The 12161-nt window shown below is 44.0% G+C and overlaps 1 protein-coding gene across 13 annotated transcripts in view; it reads left to right on the top strand.

Annotated features, from left to right (window-relative positions):
* Window positions 1–1100: 1100 nt before the first annotated feature.
* Window positions 1101–12161, top strand: part of FHIP1B (FHF complex subunit HOOK interacting protein 1B) — a 32149-nt gene continuing 21088 nt past the window's right edge. For 11 of the 13 annotated variants that reach the window (XM_047691031.1, XM_047691035.1, XM_047691028.1 and 8 more), the window contains exons 1-2: window positions 1101–1210; window positions 11740–12068. In XM_047691031.1, coding sequence (XP_047546987.1) covers window positions 11931–12068 — 138 coding nt within the window. In that variant the 5' untranslated portion in view covers window positions 1101–1210; window positions 11740–11930. Of the gene's footprint in view, window positions 1211–5721; window positions 5850–11739; window positions 12069–12161 lie in introns of those variants that run through there. The other 2 variants (XM_047691024.1, XM_047691023.1) reach the window with 2 other exon arrangements.

Below are 12161 nucleotides of genomic sequence, written 5' to 3'. Positions count from 1 at the left end.
GAAAGTTGCGGAAAATGTATAGGAAACTTCTTAGCCATGTTCCCTTGTTATCATCTTACATAACCAGAGTACGATGATTAACATTGGGAATTAACATTGGTACAATGCTTTGAACTAAGCCACAGACCTGGTCTGAAACGTTCATTTCTCTTAGTTTACTATACCCTTGCTTGTTTCTCTGCTCAGACATCATTTACTCCTGAAGACTTCCCTAAGCCCCTTTGCCCTTCTTTCCGTTCATCTCACAAGCCATGCTAAGTGCTCCTCCTCGATGGCAATGATTACACTATATTGCAATTGTCTGGCTTAAGGGCTGAGGTCTTGCAGGGCAGATATGGGTTCTAATTGATTTGGCTGGAATCCTGCCCGGTGTGGAGGTTCTTGTTCCATGTTCCTTGAGTGACTGAACAAGACGTGTCCAAGGAGGAATACGGGGCAGCAGGTGGTGGGGTAACTAGGAAGGGGCGGTCATCGGCCGAGTACAGTCTAAGCCATGCGCGCAGATGGGGCAAAATGACCTAGTCTGTTTGCAGTCAGCCTTCTCTTAGGCTCAGCTTCTCCACAGGCCCCTCGTACCTACGACTCCTCCCCCCAGACCTACCCTTCGTGCTAGCTCCGCCTCGTCCAGATCACTCTCCCACCCTAACCACCTCCCGGGACCATCGGCCCCGCCCCTCCACGCTAGTCTCCTCCCTCTTGGCTCTCTTTCCGAAGCCCCGCTCCGGGCCTTTCCCTGCCTCTTAAAGTCCCGTCCCTCCTTAGGTCCCGCCTTCTGCCCTCTGGTTCGACCTTTTCTCCTCACGCTCCGCCCCCGCCCTACGGTCCTCCGCCTCCCCAGAAGTCTTTCCCTATGACACGCTGGAGTCCTTCAGAGGGGCGGGGTTTACAGGGCGAAGAGGCGGGACCCGGAGAAGAGGCGGTACTCCTCGCTCGAAATACTGTCCGCGACCCCACCCCGGCGCTCGGTCGTTGCCAGGAAACAAGCACGACGCTCCGGCTCTGGCCGGGTCCAGCCAATGAGCTGGCACGCCACTGCCCAGCGGTGCGTCGCTGGGCGGTTACGTGGGGTGCGCGGGGGCGCGGGTTGCGTGTGGCGCGGGGCGGGGCGCGGCTGGTGCGCCTGAGGAGCGATGGCGGCTGCCTGAGCTCACCTAGCACGGCTGCGGCGATCGGGCCTGGTCAGGGTCGGGGTTCTGTGAGTGAACGGCAAGTATGAGTCGCAGGGCCCGGAGAGGCGTGTGAGGGGCTTAGGGACTGGGAAATAACGGCACCGGATTTGGTGACTCTGCTGGTTGAGAGGGGACAGCGTGAGGGGCCGGCATGTGGTGAGGGGCCGAGTGTGAGTGGCTAAGGTAGGGGAGTAGCGTAAGAGCCTAAGGGTGAACGGGCAAGTGAGGAGCTGGTCAAGAAGAAGGGCTAGGGATGCTTTTCGAGGGGCCGAAGGAAAGGGACTTGTGAACACAGTTTAGTGAGGGGCTGAGGCACCTGTGGGCAGGGGTGAGGGCAACCCTGAGACCAGAGTGAGGGGGTACGGCCTTTGCGAGGAGGGGAGAGTAAAGGGCAAAGGCGGGATCATGCAGGCTGGTGGGAAATGGGTGAAGAAGTTGAAGCTAGGGCATGAGGGAAGGAATGAGGATTGTGAAGCTTGGATAAGGTTGAGGTTGGTTCTGGAGCCTACTTCGATGGACTGTCCTGCCCAGTGTCCTGCCTAGTCTCGGGCCGAGTAGGACAGCTTGGGTGAAAGTGTTGTGCACTTGGCTTTAGGAGAACAGAAAAACGAAGGCGTCATGGGCAGTAATAACTATGATAATGAAAATCATTTTTGAGGCTTAGTTTTTAACCAGAGTAATCACTGAACCTGTGGTTTCTCAGGTTCCTCTTTGGGGCTCCAAACTTGGAGATGGCCTTTCTCACGTAGGGTTTTTTGGCCACGACAGCCTATGTTTGTTTTCTCTCCACCTGCTTCTGGGCAACCTTACTCCTCTGCTGCTCCTCACTTTGTTTAGCTGTGGGGCTCTGATGGTTGTCATCTAAATTGGACTAACCATTTTCAGTTGCTAATTCTACTTTCATGAAAGTCACATGGTTTGTTACATACAACACTATATTTAGGCTCAAACAGAATGGCTTTGCTCTCAGTTTCTTTCAGTTAAAAAAAAAATCCTACCTTTTTGAGGTAAGTTTATATACAATAAACTGCTCATATTTAAAATGTGCATGAGTGTTGCCATATGTTTACATCTGTGAAGCCATCACCACTTTCAAGATACTGAACATTCTACTGCCCCCTTTGCACTCCTATCCCTTTGCACTCATTCCTCCGTCCATGACACATTTTTGTGTTCACTTCATTAGTATTTTACAGATCCCTTTCTCCCTGCCAACCTATACTACATGAACATTTTAAAAGTTCTAGACAGCTGATCTAGTGGTGGACACTTCACTTTCCCACCACTAAATTTTCCTCTCTAGTGACTGTCGATCACAGGGCCCAGATACCTTCCCCAGCCTCAGGGAGATTTAAGCCTTTCCTATCCAGACTGTTTTCTTGAGAATTAGGGGCAGTCCAAGTGCAGGTTGCCATTCTGTTCTAAAGTCTCAGCCTCGGGACCAACTGTTCTGACCTATGTTATGTTTTCATTGCTTTGCTCTGGAGGCCATACATTTTCATGCTGATGGAACCCTTCCTTGCACCTACCCTGATGAGCAGAACCCTGTATAACCGACACGTGTCATAACAGGGTTTAGAGCAGTGATTCCTAAACACTGGGCCAAGGATAGTGCCAGTCCATGATAAAGATTTCATCCGTCCAAGGAGGAGGGCGAGAAGGAGAACATATAAAACATGAATTTTTCATAAAGATAAGTTCATTCTTAGATTACTCTTTTAGTGTTAAAGTGCTGACTGATGAAACAATGACAGTAGATGGTGGGTTTTAAAGAAATGGTCTTATTTGCCAAAATAAGACGTAACAAGCCTATTTTTAAAATTCTTTAGAAATTATTTTTACTGGTTCCCAAAATGGAGAAATTTAGAGTGATGATGGGTGGTTGTTGTTATTATGGTTGAGAAGGCCTAATTCTAGATAATTTCTGAAATTTGAACAGCATTCATTCAATCTCACTTTTCCCTGGGTTTACATACTTTGTGAAGTAGGCACGGGCAGGAATTCTTATGTTATAGAAGATGATTCAAACTTATGAACCAGAGGTCACGTATGGTAAAGTGGCAAAGCTGAACCCAATCTGGTTTCCTGAGAGTGGGTGACTTGGAGGAAGAAGGTTTGTAGCAGAGTGAAAGCCATGTTGACTAAAAGGCATGTTAGGTATGGGAAAAGTTGTGATGATTCAGAGGACATTATACTGGCAAAAAGCATTTTTTATGATTTGCAATTAGTGTGGTTCCAAAAGAGATTAAAGGGACTTAGAGGATGACATAGAGATGAGGGTTCTGTTTAATATTGTGGCAATGACATGGGAACAGGTATACATAATACCTGGATCACATTGTGTTAGTGGTCGGATGAGTCAAGTCATCAGTGTTCTTAGGGACTGTCCAGATTCTCAGGTGTTCTGGAGAAAGCACTGGATTTGGTAAGCTATATTGAACTCTGTTGAAATAGTGCAGTGAGTAAAATGGATTTTGACTTAGACATATAGCCCAGTGATAGATCTGAGAAGAAGTAACCTAAATGAGGGTGGTGATGTAGAGGTAGAAACATGTTTGGAGTGCTGTGTGTAACTGTTTATTCTGCATCTGCTATGCACCAGGCACTCTGCTCAGTGCTGGGAGAGCAAGTTCATTCATTCATATATTAATTCATTTATTCATTCAGCTCATGCTTTTTCAGTATGTAGTCTGTCCTTGTGAGGCTTACATTTTATGAGATAACAAAGTAAACAAGACATGGTCCTCTGAGGCCTCAAGGAATTCTCAGTCAGGTTGGGAGAGGTAGATACATGAAAAGATAATTTTAGTTTAGAGAGAGAGTGTGGAATACAAAAGCATATCATGGGGATATAGTCTCTCCCTGTGTCATACATGTTCTGTGGTCTACCATATATCTGCGCAGGTATTACAGATTTATATATCCAAAACAGCACTCAGTGCCTTTGCTCTGAGAGCATGCCCTTGTATCACATGCCCTGTCTCAGTTCCGGCAAGGACTTCACTGTCCTCTTCATTCTTTCTGCTTCTTCATCCCCTGCATTTAATCACTCACTAAAATCTTAATATATTTCCCTCTAAAGTATTTTCCTCTCCATCTCCATGGCTACTTCTTAACTGTTAAAGTTTTAGTTTACTTCTTCTAATCTCTTATCTGGATTCCCCCCACCCCCAACAGTCTCCTGCCTTCAGACTTGCTCTTTTCTATTCTGTCCCTAGAATGATCTTCCTAAAAATACAAATGTAATCATGGAGCTCCTCTCTGCTTAAAAACTTTTGGCTCTTTGTGTTCTGTAGGACAACATCCAAATTCCTTAATATGGCATCATTTGGCCTCAACTCACCTCTCCAGCCTCATCGCCTGCCACTCCTTACTTTGTGTTCTAGCTTGAATAAATTGTTCACAGTTCCCTAATAAACATGTTACTTTTTTGAGCCTTGAGATCTTTGTAATAGCTGTCTCCCTTGCTAAGAATACTTTTTCTTCTCTGCCCAGTGAACTTCCCTTGTTCTTTAGGATAGTTCATTCTCTCCTCTTCTTTTTGACATCTTCTTTGTCATCATCACCCAAGAGGGGTGGAGAAAGAACTATGTGTGACATGAGATTCACTGCTATAAAGGGGAATCAACGTGATAGAGGTTATGTAAAGGCTGTGCTGAAGTCAGGCGAGCTTCCCTGCAAGAAGCAGAAGTTCTTGGGGGAGAGGGTAGGGAGTGAGTTGGGATCATGCATTGATAGCCCATTTTTCTTATACATGTGGGCTGAGGGATGGACAAGCAGGGAGGATATGTGTAAGCTGAGCTCTAGTTTAGTAGGCTCCTGTGATTCCCCCCCCCACCCCGCTTGCCTTTTGTACTGCTATGAGGTTTTAATCAGATCTTTCTACTTTCGGTATTTAGGGTAATGGCTCATTCATGCCTTCTATGTCAGCAATCAGTCTTCTTGCCTAGGAAGAGCCATTGTAGGGAGAGAAACCTTAGGACTTTTCTGACCTGTTCTTGAAAGGTCATTTTGGTCTCTCCCTATCTGCTGTGGATATTGTAGGTGTATCCCTGCTCTCAGCTCCTTCCCTGTCTTGCCTCTCCCAGGGCAAAGGTTCATAAGGGAGGCTGAGCCACTTCCTGCCCTGTGCCTGCTATTCTGAGGTTGGTGGACACCCTTGCTGAATGTGCCTATAAGGCTATATTTTGTGCTATAAGGTGAGTGACTGACCTTGGCTGTTTGTGGGTCTGAAAGATCAGCTCTTCCTTCCCTCTTTTCCCCTGTGGCTGAGCTTACATCTAGGAAGAGAGGTCTACTCTTTTTTCTAGACTTTGCAGTGAGACAAAAGGGCGCAGTAATAAGGTGGTGATTCCATTCTCTTTGTCTTGTTATTCTCTTTGTCTTGTTTTGAACTTTGCTCAGTTAAGAGGGAATGAGAGAGTCTTAAGTAGGTGACAGGAACAACAAGCTATGGTCTTCTTTTGTTTTTGCCATATGTGAAGGGGGCCCAGGTTAAGTGTTAGCTTTTGTCTTCTGAGACCCTGATTTCAGCGTGGTTCTTCTCTTTGAGGTCTTTGAGAAGAGTTGAAGATGAGGGAATGAAGAAAGGTCCTGGAGGCTATCCTTCTTGGGTCTGAGAGAAGTGCCCTTTGTTGGTCAAGTAGGGAAGCAGAAGTGGGCACCCCAGTTGCAGTCAAGGTAGGAGTTGGTTGTTAATCTTTGAAATTGAGTTCTAAGAGCTGAAGGGAGTTCAGTTTTGGACATGTTAAGTAAGGTTTTATTTTGCTGAGACTGGATGCTTTGCCCTTCCTCAGCTCACTAGATGATGAATGTGGGGTGGTAGGGATGGATGTGTCAGAGCAGGTTAGATCTCTTCTCAGAGGTAAGGATATCTTGGTCAGATAAGATCAGAAGAAGGAAGGGAGAAAGGAAAATGTTATTTACGGAGAGACTGCTTTGTATGCCTGGCATGCTATGCAGATTATTTTATTTAATTTTTAAAACAGTAACAATACTTATTTCATCAGGAATTTATAGATAAGGACACTGAGGCTCCCACGTATGAAGTGATTTATTTAAGGTCACACAGCTGGAAATTGGTGGACTGAGATTCAAACCAGAGCTCCTGTTTTACTTACTATTTTGTGTCACTCTTGACCTTAGGGCCTCTGTTTATTTTCAGTCCTCAAATGAAATATGATTGAGAAAGCATTCTGTAACCAGTAATGCTCTTGTACCAGTTAGGGTCCTTACAGAGGGCATATTGCACACATTTAGTTTGGGAAGAATCTTATAAAGGGATTATTTACAAAGGCATGGGCAGAGTTTAAGGAAACAAGGGGGCTAGAGTCTCCCAGGGCTTCTAGCAGTGAGAGAGCTCATAAAATGGGACCTTTCTTACCAGTATTCTTGACTGTTGGCTTTGCTTTCCACAGCCCATGCTTAAGGACTTGGGCAGACAGAGAAGTACCTTTTTCAGTGCGTCCCTGCTGCTGGTAGCTACTAGGGTGTAGGACTATCTGATGGTTTATAGGAAACATTTTGTGAAAGACTGAGCATCCGTTCTGTGGCTCTACCCCCTCTCACTTCTTCTCTTCTTCACCACCCCCATTCTCTTGGGCTAGTGAGTGTGGGAGGATTAGGTGGTTGGTGGGTGGTGATGGATACTAGCTTCCCCATTTCAGATTTCGGATTTTTTTTTTTTAAAGATTTTATTTATTTATTTGACAGACAAAGATCACAAGTAGGCAGAGAGGCAGGCAGAGAGAGAGGAGGAAGTAGGCTCCCTGCGGAGCAGAGAGCCCGATGTGGGGCTCGATTCCAGGACCCCGGAATCATGACCTGAGCCGAAAGCAGAGGCTTTAACCCACTGAGCCACCCAGGCGCCCCAGATTTTTTTTTTCTTAAAGATTTTTTATTATTATTATTTATTTGTTTGACAGACAGATCACAAGTAGGCAGAGAGGCAGGCAGAGAGAGAGAGAGAGAGAGAGAGAGAGGAGGAGGAGGAAGCAGGCTCCCTGCTGAGCAGAGAACTGGATGCGGGGCTTAATCCCAAGAACTAGGATCATGACCTGAGCCAAAGGCAGAGGCTTAAACCCACTGAGCCACCCAAGTGCCCCTCAGATTTCAGATTTTCCTGAACCGGCACCCATCCTTTGTTACTGTTTCCTCCTTTCTCAGAGAAAGTGGAATACCTCAGTTTCTCAGAGTGGTCCTATATCTGATTTGTCTGTCAGTTATCCCCATCTTATTTGTCCACAGCCTGTTACTTTCTTCATACTTTTCCTCATTTGACAGACATACTTGTGGCTCTCCGTCCTAAAATAAAACACCAAAGGATAAAAACTCTTTCTCTTGACTCCTCACCTCCCACCCCTCCTAGCTTCTTTAAGCTGTTGCCCTATTTTCATCCTTCCCTTTGTCACTGACTTTCCTGTATTGCATCTTACACTACTTTAGCTCTTATTCTTTAACTACTTACGTCCCTAAGTTTATCTAAAACTTGATTGCTAAAACCGACTGATCATTTTTAACATTCATTCTACTTAGTCTGTCTGTAAACTATATATTTTGGCGATCTCCACTTTCTTGAAACTTCCTTTCCTTGATTTCTAGATTATCATTATTTCTTGTTTTTTAATTCCATTTCTGGCTCCCTTCACAGTCCTCAAAGATACTTCCTTGCTTTCCTAATTTCTGGTTTTCCCCAGGATGTCACTCTCAGCTCCTTTCAAGATCTGCTGTTCTCTTTGGAGATTTCATCCATCTCCATAGCTTCATCTACCACCTATAAATTGTTGATTCCTGGATATATATATCTCTAGTCTTGATTTCACTCTTGAGCTCAAGTATAATGTTTCTCTTTGCTTTCTGATATCCTATAGATGTCTCAAAGCTTAACATACCTCAAAGCTCAACAAAGTTTATTCATCCTCTTTTCTAAAACACCTTTGTTAGGCGTTTCTCACCTATTAATGGCATTATCTTTTACTGAATCTCCTATATGTGGTGGAGTCTTCAATTATCCTCCATCCATTTGTCAGGTCTTGTTACTTCAAGTTAAGTGGATGCAGATTATTTGCATTTGCATCCCAGTCTTGCTACTTACCAGCTGGTTAACTTTGACAGTATATTTAGCCTTTGTAGGTTTTGATTTTTTCATGTGTAAAATGGAGATACTAGTACATCTAGGGTTTTTATGAGGTTTGAATGAGCTACTACATATAGTACTTAGAGTAGAGTCTGGCATGTAGTAAGTGCTTAATACATGTTAGCTATAATTATTTTAAATTTAGCATTCAGTTCCACAAGCATTTTTGAAAGCCAGGCACTGTGTTGGCACTGTAATTGCAAAGAAGAATGAATGATATGGTCCCTTTTGAAATAGCTTGCTATTATTGGCAGAGATATTATAGCTGTAAATAATTTCATTATCACCTGGGACATGCTAAGATGAAGGTGAATCTCAGATTTATCTTTTCTAATTTTGCTCTTACCACCTTACTTTGTCTATCGTCTGCCTCTCTCTGCTCCACCTTACACTGCTATCTGACATCTCTCTCTTTTTTTTTTTTTAATTAACATATAATGTATTATTTGCCCCAGGGGTACAGATCTGTGAATCATCAAGCTTACACATTTCACGGCACTCACCATAGCACATACCCTCCCCAATGTCCCTAACCCAGCCATCCTATCCCAACCCCCCCAGCCCCCAGCAACAACCCTCAGTTTGTTCTGTGAGATTAAGAGTCTCTTATGGTTTGTCTCCCTCCCGATCCCATCTTGTTCATTTTTTCCTTCCCAATCCCTCCAAATTCCTCATATCAGAGACATCATATGATAATTTATCTGACATCTTTTTTAAAAGCAAATTTGATCTTGTCATTTTCTTGTCTAAAAACCTCCTTTGTTTCCAGGGTGTCAATAGACAAAACCTAAACTTGTTAGCATGATACTCAGTGATAATGATACTCTTCATCCATATTTACCCTCCAACTCAATAATGTTTCTTTCTTCTCTAAGTAGTCTGTGATTAGGCCACCCCAAACTTGGAACTGATTTTCAAATTTGTCATGTTTTTTTCACAGTGCCATATTTTTGTACATACTGTTTTTAATGCGAAGGCCATTCCCTCTACTCTCTTTGTGGCCAGTATCTCATTGCTAAAGACTTAAGTCAGACATCACCTCTTTTCTGGAATCCTGTTATAATCTCTCAGGCAGAATTAGTTGCTTTCTTTCATGTCTCTGTAACTCTTTTGTAAGTACCTCTGTTTATAATATTCATTGGAGTTTTTATTTACGCTCCCCACCCAAATGTTTTTTTCTGTCTTCATATTTCCATTGATTACTTAGCAGAGTACTTAGTACTTTATCAGTATTTGAGTTAATCAGTGAGTGAGCCCAGCCTGATGTTCAGTATTGGCCATGCCCTTTTTTATAAGACTGTCTCTTCTGTTCTCTAGGTTTCCTTAAGCCTAGTTGCTACCTTCCTTTAGTTGTGAGTTGTTAATGGTGAGAGAGAGTATCTGGGTGGAAGGGAAAGATGTTAATGTAACCCGAGGGCAAAGTGTGGGGCTGGTGCCAGGTCTCTGGGTTCCTTCAGCCTTTGTTGAACTTAAAAGAGGAAGGACAACTGAACCACACCTTTCCTCTGAAATTTTTTTACTTGTCAGAGATAATACTGCTGAGGGGTGAGGGGTACGATAGAGAAGGAGCTGTGAGCTATGGTCTAGGCCAACAGCTGTTTTAGTACTTTTCCCCTTTCTTTACTGAGGGTGTCATGTCATGTCCCCAGGAGTGAGTGTTGTAAAAATCTGGCAGGATTGGGGTATATGTGTGTATATGGGAATGTGTCCCTATGTTCTTTGCTGGAATGAAAATTGTTCTGCTCTTTTGGTTTGCTCTGAATTTCCACCTCTTATGTGTGTATTCAGGTAGTTAAGGGTCTGTTGGATTATTTCCTATTGGGTGGGCTTCTAGGGAGGGCCGGTGATTGGTAGAAAAAAAATTTCTTCCTCAGTAGTCCCAGGTGTCTGGAGTCAGATTGAGACCTGGTTTCTTTTCTTTCCTTCTTTTCTTTTTCCTTTTTTTTTTTTTTTCTAAGATTTTATTTTTTCAAAGTAATCTCTACACCCAGTGTGAACCTCCCAATGTGGACAGTGTGGATGGAAGAGTTCCATGCTCTACTGACTGAGCCAGTCAGGCACCCCAAGACTGGGTTTCTTTTCTTTTCTTTCTTTCTTTAAAGATTTTATTTATTTATTTGAGCGAGAGAGAGCACACACTGAGAGAAAGGTGCAGTGGGAGAGGAAGAGAAGTGAAAGGTGGGGGAGAAGCAGATTCCCCGAAGATTAGGGAACCCAGTGTGGGGCTCAATCTTAGGACCCCAATCATGACCTGAGCCAAGGGCAGATGCTTCACTGACCTAGCCACCCAGGCACCTCAAGACTGGGTTTCTTGATCATTCATTCGTTTGTTTGTTTATTCATTCATTTGTTCATTCATTCATTCACTTAAGCATTCATACATTCAGCAGATATTTACTGAATTCCTAGGTAATGCTCTGGTACTAGGGATACAGCAGTAAATAAAATAGATAAACCTAGTCCTCAGTGAGGTTGCATTCTGGTGGGAAAGCTAGACAAATAAGTAAATAAATATCTTTAGGTGCTGAAGCCTGCTAAGAAGAAAGTAAGATTAGGAAGCTAGAGAGTGAAGGTGGGAAGATGCGCTTTTAAGATATAATTAAGTAAGGTTTCTCTGAGGAGATGGCATTCAAAAAGAATGGAGTGATGGGAAGAAAGTGAAGATCAGGGGAAGATTACTCCAGGCAGAGGGAATAGAGATTATTTAGGAAGACCTGTACGAGTAAATCAATCGTGAGGACAAGGATGGTAGGATGTTAATGCAGATTAGATCATGTAGTGCCCTAGAGGCCAAGGTAAGGGATTTGGATTATTGCTAGTGTGATGGGAAATCTTTGAAAGGTATTCAGCAGAGGTGAGATGTAACATAATTAGGGTTTTACAAATACTCTGTGACTCAGCTCAGTCAGTTAAGCATTGACTCTTGATCTCACCTCAGGTCTTGATCTCAGGATTTTGAGTTCAAGCCCCACATTGGGCTCCACACTGCTCATGGAGCCTACTAACTAACTAAACTAAACTAAACTAAAATAAAATAAAACGAAATACCTGTCAGGGGAGGAGGGCGGGAGGCAAGACTGAAGCATGGAGACCAGACTGGAAGTTATTACAATAGTAAGACATGTTTGAGGGTAGAGGTGATAGGGTTTGCTGATGAATTGGATGTTAGAATTAACGAAAATAAGTAAGGATGATGCCCAAGTTTTTGGTCTGAGCATGTAGGTGAATGTTGTTATCATTTCTTGAGATGGAGAAGGCTGGAGGAGGAATAGGTTTGATAGTAGTAATGAGTTCTCTTTTAAACACATTACATTTAAGATGCTATGGTGTGCGTGTGTGCATGGAATTTTCAGTGGATTGGTGGCTCTGGGTTCTTTTGGGAAAGGGGGAGAAGCAAACTCCTGTTGATCTCTTCCTTCTCTATCTTTGAATTAGATTTGCTGGTCGGGACTAGGCAGTGATCTCTGAACTCACTGCTCCAGCCTGGTGTATCTTTTGGCTCTATGGCCAGCTACTGGCTCCTGCAGACCGGATGAAGCAGACTAGAGACACAAGTGGAGAAAGCCTCCAGCTGGCAGATTCTTGGAGAGTGGCCCTCTGGCCGCTGGCCCTGCCCAGCCTGCCTCATGGAGAGGATGAACTGGCTGAGCAGACTGGCCTCCCGGGGCCCTGGGCACCGTGTACCTCAGGGGGCCAGTATGCAGACCCCTGTTGTGGCTGATCCTGAGACCTGCCTCATGGTCTTCAAAAATCACTGGTCCCAGGTAGGAGATTCTATGCCAAGTGGCCTGATTTACTGGCTGCCTGAGTTCTTCCAACCTACTGTGTACTCTCACCATCCCATTTAGTCATTATTT

Source organism: Lutra lutra, chromosome 10, assembly GCF_902655055.1.
Source record: "Lutra lutra chromosome 10, mLutLut1.2, whole genome shotgun sequence".
NCBI classification, from domain to species: domain Eukaryota; kingdom Metazoa; phylum Chordata; class Mammalia; order Carnivora; family Mustelidae; genus Lutra; species Lutra lutra.
This window is presented reverse-complemented; position numbering and strand designations above follow the sequence as displayed.